Here is a 14,783-nt window from a genome sequence, read left to right on the forward strand (position 1 = left end):
GGTCAGCAGTATCAGGGATCTCGTACTGCAGAGCGGCTCCGCCGGAGCGAGCCATATCCGCCAGCAGAGTCTCCTGATTATGAAGTCTTTCCGTAATCTGGGAAAGCTTCGCCTCCACCTCCGAAGAGATGTGTTCTAGCAACATCCCTGCAAACGCCTCAGGGTCAAAGGCAGGCTGGCGAGGAGGGCTGGGTTTGGGCGCCCTCTTACTCGCTCCTTTGCCCGAGGTGCTCGGTTTGCTCCCGGAGGCCACAGGTTCCACAACCTTGGCCTTCGACGGGGGGAAGGGAGATGCCTTACGAGAAGACGAGGACTTATAGCCCTTCGCCTTCCACGATGTCTTCAATTTCAACTTGGGGACAGCAGATGGAGCCCTGTCCCTCAAGAGAAGACTTCCCAAAACCTGAAAAAGAGGATACTGAGGATGATGGGGAATCAAAAAGGGCGCCCGCCCCCGCTGCCTCACTTACCTCTCTACCTACCCCCTGGTCCGGCTCCGTGTTCATCGGCTCCAGGTCTAAGTCTAAGGCGGCGACGTCCTCCGAAACCTCCGTGTACAGGGGGTCCTCTTGAGCTGGCTGGGTCGCAGCCCGGATCTGGTCGATGATGGGCGTGGCCAGATCCGCAGGTACGGCCGCAGTGAGCCGGGCGCCGGGGTAAAGCAAGTCCCTCAACCTCCCGTCGAGGACGTAAGGCTTCCCCGACGGCACGTTCCTTCCAAACCCAGCCACCCAGGCGCGGAGAGACTCTAGGGCCTCCTTCTTGGAGGACTCGTCAGCCTGGAAGAGAGCAGGGAGTCAGGGCTAATATATTGAAACATAAAAAAGCCATGACATACAATATAACCACATATCAGACTGAAACAAACGTGAAGAACGAAAGCCAATAGCTTACCGACTCGTCCTGGACGCTTCCGCACAGAGCGAAGCAAACCTCACAACCGTCAGGATGCCAGGCGATGAGGTCATCAAGCCGGACCGCACAGCCAGCGTGGGTCCGGCACACCACATGCCCGTAAGGTTGATGGAGGGTGGCGGTGCATCCTGGCTCCTCACAACGAACAGTCTGTAAGTGTAAAAAGTACGTGAACCTACCACTCTAAGAAACTTAAACTAAGCAGGCACAGGTATTTTCAAACCATGCTACCGGAGTACTCCGGCGGAAAGAAAAACCCCCGTCAGAGACGGGCCTACCCAAACAAGTAACTTAAAAATAGTGGTAAGCAAGAAGCTCTCCGACCACCGGAATACTCCGGCGGAACGATGGAGCTGAGTCAATGGGGCCTTACCACAAGGGATGCTGGGAATAAAACAGCAGGACCCAAGGGTAGGAACACCGGACTTCGATAACATTATGTCCAACGGCGGAGTGAACTGCCGGGAACAAAATAATTATATATACATATATAAAATACAGAGGATGGTAATGTAACTGGTTAACAAAATAAAAATTTTCCACACTCCGGAGTCCGGAACCACCCTCTCCGGAGATCCCAGAACTCCACCGCTAGAGAACAGTAGAAGGGCGAGGCTATCAAACATCACAAGACCACGAGGGCCGGAGTAAGCGCCAGTCAACCCAACTAAAGTATCTCGAACGCCAAGCGAACGCAGAAAAGAGGCGAGAACAGATAACCCAAAGAATGTTCGAAACCTGCTTGATCCTAGGAGAGCAGGATAACAAAACACTGAGCCAAGCAAAAAGCCATCGGGGACTGGCCCTGGGAGGGAGCGAATCCCTCCACCAGGGAAGCCCAACTTCGGAGTGAACGCCAGCTGACGTCACCCGCATGCGAGAAGATGACAAAGCTTGACCTAGGGTAGGTGGGGCGGAAAGGGAAGGGTTGGAGGGCAGGAAGAGAGTAGGCCAGACCAAGTGAAAACAGGAGACTGGGGAAGAATTCTTCACCCGCTCGACTGCAAACACACACCACGCCAAAAATTAATTAATTGACCGGCAGTGGAAGATCATAGCCTACTCCGAATAAGGGAAGGAAAGGAAAGCAACCTAAGGCCTCAACATGGCGCTCTAGTTCTGCTACCTAGGTGTAGCCCTAGGCCAACACCCGCACCTAGGCATAGCCTGGGCTAACAGGAGGGGAATAAGGGAAGGGAGGAAAGAGAAACAACGGGAGAGAAATCCCGTGCTGAAAACCAACCAAAGCCGAACGGAAGGGGGATGCTATAACATCACAGAGAGACACACCCACATAAAAAGGGCCTCTACCCTCTGTAAAGAAGGGGGAGGACAATGGGTCTCACTCTACCACCCAAACAACGGCCAGTGGAAGGAACAACAACAGAAATTCTCTCTACCTGCTGATCCTATCCTCACACCTAACCTAACTCAGGGTGAAGGGGAGAGCGGGAGGCCAAAGGAAGCAAAATACAAGCCTAACGTAACATAGGCAGGCTAGGGGACCCCACACAACTAAAGTAACCAGATAAAAATAAATCACCATCACTAAGAATAATATATATATATATATAGATATGTGCTTGTGCAAGGCGCATAGCCTAACCAAGAGGAGCGACAGGGAGTAAACAATAAAACTGTACCTGACGCTCCCCCGTAATATATAATCAAAACAATAAAATAACTGATTAAAAGCACCAGCACATCACAATATAATAATAAACATAGCTAAAACTGTCAATGGGAAAACACCCTGTGGAGAAACCTAAGCGGGAAAATGACGGGAAGCCTAATGAAGGAACCCCAATATGCAGTTCGACAAATTAACGTAGAGAAACACTGAAACAACCCGCCTAGGAAACGCCACCAGGATGAATCCTAGGGGAATAACGATAAGTAAATGTAAACGACGAGGAGAAGCCCAAACAGAACAAGCTGGATGGGCGAATCTACATGTCGACATGGCTGACTGGGGATGCCACGGCGTCATAACAACAACTCGTATAATATGAAAATACGGGCGAAACAGCCAAACTTATCATAAAAACCCCACAATAAGATGGTACTTAACTTGGTGACAGTAAAGCTGCTCGACGACATGCTTGAAAACAAGGCAAATATGGCCAAACAAGCACAAAGCAAAACAAAAAAGTGTGATGATCATGTGCTAGAAATGGAATGAGTGTCAGGTGGCGCTGGAGTCGCAGCGTGGCGGGCGGGTGAGTGTGGGCTGGTGCGGCCCTCCGCTCTTTCGGGGTTTTGACATGGGAATGTCTTTCGAGTGTAGCTCTGTGGTTGTGATTCTTTCACTCACCCTTAGTAATACCGACGTCTTCCATATAGAAGACGATCGATCTGGGGGTAGTAACTCAGCATTCCTGAAAGCTTTTTCTCTGGTATACTTAGCAATATTTATACCTAGAAATTCGTGTTAGTATGGAATTTCACAGGTGACACGGGCGAGCTCAGAAAAATTTTTGGTAAATTTATTTTGGGGAAAGTGCAAAATTTTCTTGTTTCTCGTAATTTCTAATTATTTCATGTACATAATTCTCATGGATTTTTATGCCATTGTATAGAATAAGTGACCAGCTGCAGAATGAAACAAAGTTGAGCGGTCTACTGTACCTTGAAAATTGTCGGAGAATGAAACAAAGTTGAGCGGTCTACTGTACCTTGAAAATTGTCGGAGAATGAAACAAAGTTGAGCGGTCTACTGTACCTTGAAAATTGTCGGAAATATGCATCTTTGAACAAATAAAGGTATAAACATTTTTATGCTTACCACTTGAGTCACTACCACTGCCCACAGACGTAAATGTTTATAAGAGTCATAAACGAAATGGTTAACATGTACAACACCATTGGGGGTTCTAGTTGATATTTATTGATGGCTCCAAATTAAATATTGTTATTGGATTTAGAATGCATGGTAACACTAAATTATAGGGATGAACTTCTTCTTGCATGGTTAATGTACACAGCAGAACTGTATGGCATTCTGGCTGTCACTGATAAAAGTTCACTAATGGAGAAGGGTAATTTTGTTTTTAATAATGCAAAGAATGAATTGTGAGATTTAGAAACTTCTAATTTGACTAGTCCATTGGCTTTAGAAATTTTAGAGTGCAAATACAGAGGTTCAGTTTTGCTTAGTTCCAGCACATACAGATGTTCTAGGAGGCAGACAGAATAGCAAACTGCAGAAAAATTACATCCAAGGAGGCTGACACTTTTTATGTAATGACTTCATGCCAAATATTATAAGGTAACTTATTTGTAACAGCAACATTGTGACTCTTTAGATGAAAATAAGATGCAAGGGATAGGAAGTGCAGTATCCTCTTGGAAGCATAAAAATATGTCCTGAAAATTGGATACTGCCCTGTGCTGACTCCATTTTGGGTATTTTTGTGGCCTATACACCTTTGCCAAGATTCTTGAAGAGTATATTACATACACTAGTGGATTTTTAAGTTTATAGCAGGAGCTGGTCTTTAAACTTTTGAAAGAAAAACGTAATTTTTAATATTTATTTTTTAATTGTTTCATTCATCAAAGTTTTATTTCAAGTTTCAGTTATTTAATCAATATTATTGTCTTCAGCATCAGTGACCTCTGATACTAAAACTCCAGACAATTCACAAAAATTCATTCATTGAGGATAAAGAAAATAACCTCTGAATGTTTATGGAGTAGCACTAAACTTTGATGAAATGAAATTTTTATTTGGCAGTAGAGGTAAATGAACTTTTAAGGAAAAGCTGTATAAAGGAAGTTCTTTGCCATGAAAAAAGCATATGAGAATAAATTATTTAAGTACTGTACTTGAATATAATTATACTTTTTTAATATTCCATGTAGAAAGTAGGGGAAATCTTACATGCTTTTGAGTCTTATAAGCTATAAAAAGAAAATATGAATCCTATTACTATAATATATAAGTATTGATTAAGAAGACTAACTGAAAAGAAAGATTGTGTTAAAGACAGAGTAAACCAGCCTTGCTATTCAGCTTGGCACATCAGATAAGCTGTCAGATTAGTGCAAGTAAATCTGAATTAAGTGTAGAAGGCATCCTTGAGGAATATCTATAGTGTCTGAGTATCTTAGACAGTGGTAGAAAGAAGCACTTTTTTGTTATTCATTCCACTTGGGAAATGACTCAGGTGCCTTTGGCCCAAGTGAACACCATGAATATTACCGGTGTGCCTTATGGTAGGAATTCTAAACCAACAATGACACCTTTCCCCAATGCCTGTTGTAAACTAAGTGGAATTCATTCTTTGACAAATGTATAGGTGTCTTGGGAATAGGCTGTTTTGGTTATAATTATCTTCAAGAAAGGCAGTTTAGAAAAGATTTGGTGGTTTTATCTTAATAACTACAGATAATGAGGAAATAGGAACAAAATGCTATTTGTGGGGGTTAATATTCTTGATTGAATACTGAAATCATATGACAGTTATGTCGGGTATTTTCCTGGGAAATGAATCTTCTCAAAGTGCAGTATTCCTTGTGAATGAACAGTAATGTGACCCCTCCCCTACTATAATCTTTGTTTGCCTATTAGGATATTAGATTTGTTTCCTGACACAAAGAGGTTGCTGTATAATTTCATTTTCGTCAGGTGAATCATTTCATTCTATCTAATGTAAATTTTAGAAATACCTTCCACTGCCAACTCGTCCTTTCCTTTCTAGCTTGCAAGTTTGTGCACAGCAATTCCCTTATTTGTTTAGGTATATATATTTTAAATGACTCATAGTGTTATCAAATCCAGCTGTGCTTACCAAGTATGTACTGATTCTAGAAAGTAAGTCAGGATTAGTAGATGAATGGCTTGTGTCACATAATTCAACAACCTGATTTTTTTTTTTTTTTTGCGATTCGCTCAAGAATTCAAAGTTTTTACTTTCAGTTACTGCAGCCTTAGTGAAGTGTTTTTCCATGTAAGTTACCTTATGATAATCTAAATACACACTGCTTTCTGTAACTGAAAGTCCCAATTTTAACATTTTAAGATGTAATTAGTCTAATTTTACAAACAGGTGGGATGGAGAACATCATGCATCATGTGTTCAACTTATCTCGTTACACTCACCACTGTTTACGTAGCTATAGACATGCTAATGGAGAACCAGTTGCAGAGTTCTACTTGCAAGATGAGTCATGGACTGTTGATACCCATGGATCAATTATCAATTTCAATCTGCTCAGATCAAATGGCTCTTATGTTGGATATGCACAGGTTAGTATATTATTCAGGTATTTTTGCAGGGAAGGGACTAAGTTGTTTGTTTGTTATATTATTATTATTATTATTATCATTATTATTATTATTGTTATTATTATTATTATTATTATTGTTATAGAATTTGTAGAGAGCTTATATTTCTATGGAACGAGCCTAATGATTACAAACTTGCTAAAATATCACCCTCAGCATAAAATGGACACGTGTAAAGGAAATAATGGCCAATTCTTAGTGGTCCCCGTGTTATAAGCAAAATTCTTGTTGTCATTGCCATATTCTTAAATGAAACTACAGTATTTCCTTTCTATGCACCAAGGCATTTGCCAGAAAATATTACTGAAAATACCATACATGTACTGTATATATCCAGTATTTGGATGAAGGATATTCATACTGTATATATTTTTCATTTTGAAATATTCTCTTGATAATGGTCACCTCAGCTGGCATGGCCCCAACAATTCCATTTGCTCTGATGAAGGAATTTCAGTAGAGGTAGTACTAGCTCTGAAGATTCCTTATCAGGAATAATAAAATTGGTTATTTCAATACTTACCTCCCCACAACTTTGTGGGCAAAGCGAATTGGGACTGGAAAACTGGATGGTTACTTGAAGAAGCTAGAAATGTATTGGTGAAAATGGACAGCCTGCCGATCCAACGAGAAATAACCGATAAATTCTTTTTTTGCCCTGTTGGTAAAGATATATCAAAGATGTATGTTAAAAAAGTATGTATTAACAAAAATAACAGGAAGAAAAACATATACTGCATACTGTATGCACGAAAATATACAAGCCACAAGCAGTGCATGTTCACCTGGACTGTGGAACAGGTTGTAGTTTAAAATTAATTTTAACGTGCAAAACATGTTAAAATTAAAATACATAACTTGAACTGTATTCAAAGTAAATACTGTGAAATGATCTTTAAAAAACTATATTCCACATCAAATTCTGATTAAATAAATTGTGCACCTTACACAAACAACCATTCCTCAACAAATGAAAACATAAAGCTCCCAATTGCATCAGTTATGGAATGAAGACTCACAAGTACAAAATATGCTGCTTTTAAGCACATTTTGCATTTTTTTTTTATATTAAGTAAGTGTTCTTGAACACTTACTGTGTGTTTACTCTGCCTTTCTCTTTCTGTGTTTAGATTATTTTCTTTATAAAAAAGACTTTTCAAGTTCAGCCCACAAAAGCAGTTTCAGCATTGCTCTCTCTCTCTCTCTCTCTCTCTCTCTCTCTCTCTCTCTCTCTCTCTCTCTCTCTCTCTCTCTCTCTCACACACACACACACACACACACACACACACACACACACACACACACACACACACACACACACACACACACACACACACACACACACAGAGTTTCAATGGTCAATTATTGAATGCATTTGATATACAGTAGTATACTAAACAGTTTGGTTTTTATTTGGTGTACAGTACTGTGCAGTGCATTTTATGTTGTGTACAGTATAAGCATACACAAGTGTGTAGTGACTAAATGGAAAAGAAAGGTATGAAATTGCCATTTTACATCCATACAGTGTTTTTCTTGATTTTCAAAATTTCCAATATCTGTCAGGCACTAGGATGTGAGGGATTACTTATTATCACGAATAATACAGGTTGACCACCACCAATCCAGTTCCACCTCTAATCCAGCTCTAATTTCGGCTAGCGTAATTTCAAATTCCCCGGGTCACTACACCAATCTGCTGCTACTGTTTGTTGACGCTACTTGTGTACGTATGTACATACCTGGTGCACAAGATTGCATTTATCTGTTGGCTGTTAAAAAATGAGAAATGCAGTAAAGATTAAATGAGAAAAGCATAAAATATTAATAAGAAAATCATAAGTGTAACTACACAAAACAAAACAAGCTGTAGAAAGTTTACCGACACCAGTGAATGAATGTGTACTTGCGTATGTACTCTACACAAACGATTGCATGAACTTTTGGGTTGTAAAAAATAAGAAATGAAAAACGACAGCAAACATATAAATTAGAAAAGCTTAAAATGTACATAAAAAAAATACTGTAATGACACGCACTAAAACAAGCTGTAGCAAGAGAACCGACGCCAGCAAATGAGATTGTGCATTTGTGTGTACCCTACACACACAATTGTGTTTATCTTTTAGGTTGTAAAAATAAAAAAGAAATGAGAAAATACGGTAAAGATATAAACAAGAATGGTGTAGAATATAAATTCAAAAAAGTCGTAAGCATAACAATGCAAACCAAAAGTGTAGCAAGAGAACTGATGCCAATGAATGAGTTTGTGCGTATGTACGTACCCTACATGCATGATTCCATTTATCTTTTGGTTGTAAAAATAAAAAATGGGAAAATACAGCAAAAATGTAAATGAGAATAGTGTAAAATATAAATTTAAAAACATAGGTGCAACGACACAAAGTAAAACAAGCTGTAGCGAGTTCACGGACGCCAGCAAATGAGTGTGTGCACACATATGTACTGTATGCACACAATTGTTTATCTTTCGGGTGGTAAAAAAAAAAAATGAGAAAATACAAATAAAAATATAAATGAGAATAGCGTAAAATATTTATTAAAAAAATCCAAGATGAATAAGATGGGAATCCTGACAGTCCTTCACCTGAGGATGTGGAAATGTGATTAGTTGCAAATTCCAGCTCTTCTCTTTGGAAGTGGCAGTGATGAACTTTCTTGTGGAAGTCAACCTGTACCATTTATAATGCCTGTCCTTCATTAAAATTTCACTTGATTTTCATCTCATGTTTCTTTTTTCCTTATTAACAACTTGTATTGATTTACAGGGTATTTTAAAGGTAGGATGAAGTTGTTAACTATTGGATTAAGTGTATTCTAACCTAACTACTCTGTAAACTGGCAAAATCACTGGTCTGGGACCCTGCAGGTCCCAGTTATGCCAGATTAGTGATGGTCGACCTGTACTTGAATATTGTATTTTATACTGAGGGAAATGCACTTAAATTTTCCATTTCTTCAAAAATATCACTATACAAATAAGATTCATGGTTAACATTTCAAAACCTGTAGATGGTTAATGTCAACAGCTTGCCCTGCCTGGCAGAATGTAGTGGTACTAACAGTTCTGGGTAGTCCCTTTGTTACCCAGCTGCATGCTTTCTGACTTCTGCAATTTTGATCAATTCACTTTGGTCTCTTCCACCCTAGCTGTTCAACTTCTTAAACTTTGCTATGCTTCAATTTTACCAATAGAATATGAGAAATGTTTTATTGGCCTCGTTAAAATTTCTCAAAATATAATTTATGGGAACCATTATTTTAATAGGGTATACCTCGTTGTTCATAACAGGTGGAAAAGATGGCATCATTGTATAATATTCATTTGCGGACAGGATGTTTATGCAATCCAGGTGCCTGTCAAACTTATCTGGAGATTTCAGAGGACAAGTTGAAACGTCAATTTCAGGTATGTGGTGTGGGATTTAGACTAGTAATCTTCAATGCAGTAGTCACTACCCGACTTACAAACGAGTTATGTTCCTGACAATCGTTCATATCTTGAAATTGTTCATAAGTTGGTTTTTAAAATGTAGTGCATAATGTTTGTTGATGATTATGTTCCTGAGTTAACTTGGGGCTCATAGATTATATTATTTTCACTGTATTTTTAAATCATGCAGTATTATAAAAAAAATTGCTTTGAATATTAGAAAGGTAGAAAGAAGAAAATAAAATTTTAATTCATGCAATATTAAAAATGTTGTATCTTTTCCATGCTCTGAAAGTTATGACTTCGAGAGAATTTTGCAGGAGCAGTGTCTGACATTAGAAGTGTACAAAGTAAACAGTGCACAACACTATTCATTGACAAAAGTCCATACTGTACTAAACATTTCCTATGGGGAGAGGGAATATAGAAAATGGAAATTCATCAAAAAACGAGTTGAATCGGGTAGATAGAAATAAGTAGGAATATTTTACAAGTATGAACGTGTATTCTCGTGATTGTAAGAAGAATACATGGTTGTATATCATGAGAATACTTGCGATAATCATGGAAGGGTTTGAAGGAACTGGTTCTTCTTCTTCCTCATTCTTCTGTACTCCGTAAAAATTCTTACTAGCAGAATAGGCACACAAAGCAAAATTTGAACTTACAGGTGGCAAAGGGGAGTGCTCAAACAATTTTAGCTTGTGACTCTGTTCGTATCTATGAGTGTTTGTAACATAAATGTTCGTAAGTAGGGTGGTGACTGTATACAGTGTGTAATTACAAGTACCATTTATTATGAGAATTTTAAATGCCTTGTCTATGCTAATGACATGTATGTGGAGGCTTAGCTGTACTGAAAGTAAAATCTTAAGTAACAATTTGGCTTTTATTCATTCTTCACCAACATTGATACACATCAGTGATCCTTTACTGTTTGTCCTGATGTATGCTTTTTTATGAGCAGTCATTTTGTCATGATAAATCTATAGTATATTTAAGTGACTTTCATTATTTATAATGAAAAACTTTAAGTAAATTCTGTCCTGCATTTCAAGCTGACACAAATGTTCTAAATTTAATGAATGTCTTATTTACTTATGCCATATTAGGCTGGACATGTGTGTGGAGATACACATGACTTGGTTGATGGCCAGCCAACAGGGTCAGTGCGTATCAGCTTTGGCTATATGAGCACCTACAAGGATGCAGATCAGTTGCTGCGTATGATTGCTGAATGCTTTGTTGATGGCCCTCTTAGGTTTGATACGTCTTGGATGTCAAAGAAATTTCAGTCCCCAACTTTAAAACCAGCGAGTGATGGTAAATCACCAAGATCACAGAGCAGCAGCAGTAGTGGTCAAGGCAAACAGAAGCAGAAAGGAACATCTAGTCAAGGCAAAAATCACAGTTACAGTAGTACCAGTAACAAAGAGTGCAAATTAACACTTACAGATATTATTGTTTACCCAGTGAAATCATGTTGTGGTGTATCAGTTCAGAAATGGAAGATTGCCTCTGAAGGTCTACAGTATGATCGCAAGTGGATGGTTGTCACAGACGCAGGTGTAACAATGACTCAGAAACGGCTTCCTCAAATGTGTCTCATTAGGACAAGCGTTGATTTGGAATCCAACACACTAACTCTTTTTTATGAAGGTAAATTTACTGCCTTTTTTTTATCTTTTCATTTCAGTGTATTTTTTATCTCACTTTTTAGATCTATTATACTGGCCTGAGAAGTAGATTGTCAGTCTTTTATATAAAAAATATAAGATCTTCCTTTTTAATCTGTATGTTTGAATTTTGTAAGGATAACTTTTTTAATGGTATGTTTGAAACCTTTGCAACTCTTATACACAGTCATGACAATGACAGGAGCTAGTTATATTTATGTTGCCATATAAAAAGAAAAACTAAATTTTTTTAAGAAATACCAATTCATATATTTTTGTTTACTGTGTATTTACAAAAGTTTCACAACCTCAGTGGCCATTGCAATTGACCCTCGGTATTTGCAGGGTTAGGGACCACAACCACCAGCGATAAGTTGGAACTCCCTCCTAGAAAAATGTTTATAACTGCCTATTTTAATAGTTCAAACACCAAATATACCTTAAATTAATATCCTAAAACACTTTAATACCATTTCAATGTCATCTTACATTACTGTGCCCTTGAAAATATGTACTGTATATGGCTTACAGGTGTGCGTGAACACTCCCACAACTCTTAATGTACTCTTACCAAGGCAAAAACTAATCGAGTTACTGTATCCCTATACGTATTCAGGCACGCACATTTTCTTTTGTACAGTATCAAGCCTTACTGTTTTCTTTTAATGTAGATGGGTGACATTGGTTCATTAAGTACTGTACCTAAATACAGTATTTAAATATGCATTGAAAAAAATATAAAAAATAATGAGAAGTTTAAGATTACAGAAAACCCCCCGTATTCTCGTTCTCATGATTCGCAGACTCGCCGATGATAAATTATTTGCGAAAAATTTGGCAATTCGCTGACTTTTTCGTCAGGAAATATTCATTAATCAGTGTTTTTTTATGTTATTTTTGTGAATAAAAAATTTTTTATGATAAAAAATTATTTAGTAATTTTCAAATATTAATAATAATAATCTAAGATTAGATAATACATAACTCAGAGAGAGAGAGAAACTGGTTTTCTCCCTTCCATTCAGGACGGGCCTGACCTCATCACTGTCAAGCAAAGATAGGTACTCAGAATTGATACTATTGAAATATTAAAATTATATTAAAGTACTATTGAAGTTATATTAAAATGATATATAAGTGTTTCAGGATGATAGTACAGGTTGACCATCACGAATCCGGCATCATTGGGACCTGGAGGGTGCCGGATTAGCCATTTGTTAGGCTAGAATACACAAAACCCAGTAGCTAAGCACCTCATCTTAGAATTAAAGTATCCCATAAATCAGTACAAGTTGGTTAACCCTTAAACGCCGAGCCTCTATTTACAAAAACGTCTCCTGTATGCCAGTGGCGTTCGGGAGTTAGCGCCGAGCGGAAAAAAAAGTTTTTTTCAAAAAATCACAACACGCTTAGTTTTTAAGATTAAGAGTTCATTTTTGGCTCCTTTTTTTGTCATTGCCTGAAGTTTAGTATGCAACCATCAGAAATGAAAAAAATATCATTATCATATATAAATATTGAAATATATGATAGCGCAAAAAAAAATTTTCATATATAATTTTATACAAATCGCGTTGTGAGCAAAACGGTTAAAGCTAACGGATTATTTTTTTTCTTTGTATTGTACACTAAATTGTGATGATTTTGGTATATAACAAATTGTAAAATGATCAAAGCAACACGGAGAAAATATTATCACAATATGATGCATGAATCTGTAACGCGCGGACGTAAAAAAATGTTTTTTTCAAAAATTCACCGTAAATCGAAATATTGTGCTAGAGACTTCCAATTTGTGAAAAATGAAGCTAATTGATTGAATATTACTAAATTGTAAGTGTTTTAGCTTACAATTGCAGTTTTCGACCATTTCGGTCGAGTTAAAGTTGACCGAAGGTCGAATTTTTTCTATTTATTGTAATTTATATGAAAATATTTCAAAACTGATAAAAGCTACAACAATGAGTTATTTTCTGTTGTATTCTACATGAAATTGCGCACATTTTCATATATAAAAGTTTATGTAACGACTAATGTAAAATGGTGCAAACATTACGACAACGTGACAAAAGAATTTCTGAGATGTTCGGCCGAAGTTACACGCGGACGTAAGGAAAAATGTTTTTAAAAATTCACCATAAATCGAAATATTGTGCTAGAGACTTCCAATTTATTGCAAAATAAAGGTAAATGATTGAATATTACTAGAATGTAAGAGTTTTAGCTTACAATTGCGTTTTTCTACCATTTTGGTCGAGTGAAAGTTGACCGAAGGTTGAAATTTTGGCAGTAATGATGATTTATGTGAAAATATTTCAAAAGTGATAAAAGCTACAACCATGAATTATTTTCTGTTGTATTCTACGTGAAATTGCGCACATTTTCATATATAAAATTTTATGTAACGACTAATGTAAAACGATGCAAACATTACGACAACGTGACGAAAGAATTTCTGAGATGTTCAGCTGAGTTACAGCGCACAGACGTAATGAAAAAGTTTTTTTTTTTTTCAGAAATTCACCATAAATTGAAATATTGTGCTAGAGACTTCCAGTTTGTTGCAAAATGAAGGTACATGATTGAATATTACTAGAATGTAAGAGTTTTAGCTTATAATTGCGTTTTTTTACCATTTTGGTAGAGTTAAAGTTGACCGAAGGTTGAAATTTTGGCAGTTATGATGATTTATGTGAAAATATTTCAAAAGTGATAAAAGCTACAACCATGAATTATTTTCTGTTGTATTCTACATGAAATTGTGCACATTTCCATATATAAAACTCTATGTAACGACTGATATAAAATGGTGCAAACATTACGACAACGTGACGAAAGAATTTCTGGCGCGGACGTAAGGAAAAAGTTTTTTTCAAAAATTCATCATAAATTGAAATATTGTGCTAGAGACTTCCAATTTGTTGCAAAATGAAGGTAAATGATTGAATATTACTAGAATGTAAGAGTTTTAGCTTACAATTGCTTTTTTTGACCATTTCGGTCGAGTCAAATTTGACCGAAGGTTGAAATTTTGGCAGTTATCGAGATTTATATGAAAATATTTCCAAACTGATAAAGCTACAACCATGGGTTGTATTTTGTTGTATTTTACATGAAATTGCGCACATTTTCACATATAAAACTTTACGTAACGGCTAATATAAAACAGTGCAAAAATTACGACAAAATGACGAAAAGAATTTCTGAAATTTTTCGGCCGAGTTACAGCGGGACGTGGAAAAAAGTTTTTTAAAAAATTCACCATAAATCGAAATATTGTGCTAGAGACTTCCAATTTGTTGCAAAATGAAGGTAAATGATTGAATATTACTAGAATGTAAGAGTTTTAGCTTACAATTGCGTTTTCGACCATTTCAGTCGAGTCAAAGTTGACCGAAGGTTGAAATTTTTGTAGTCGACGTACGGTACGTCCACTTGGCACCCAACA

General features: G+C 37.3%; 1 protein-coding gene across 1 annotated transcript in view; it reads left to right on the forward strand.

Moving 5' to 3' along the window:
• The window catches only part of LOC136841045 (molybdenum cofactor sulfurase-like), a 258,205-nt gene that overhangs the window by 62,220 nt on the left and 181,202 nt on the right, over nt 1-14,783 (forward strand). Inside the window, 3 exon segments of the mRNA XM_067108100.1 lie at nt 5,967-6,166; nt 9,519-9,635; nt 10,772-11,318. Of these exon segments, the coding sequence (XP_066964201.1) occupies nt 5,967-6,166; nt 9,519-9,635; nt 10,772-11,318 (864 nt within the window).

Source organism: Macrobrachium rosenbergii, chromosome 8, assembly GCF_040412425.1.
Source record: "Macrobrachium rosenbergii isolate ZJJX-2024 chromosome 8, ASM4041242v1, whole genome shotgun sequence".
NCBI classification, from domain to species: Eukaryota; Metazoa; Arthropoda; class Malacostraca; order Decapoda; family Palaemonidae; genus Macrobrachium; species Macrobrachium rosenbergii.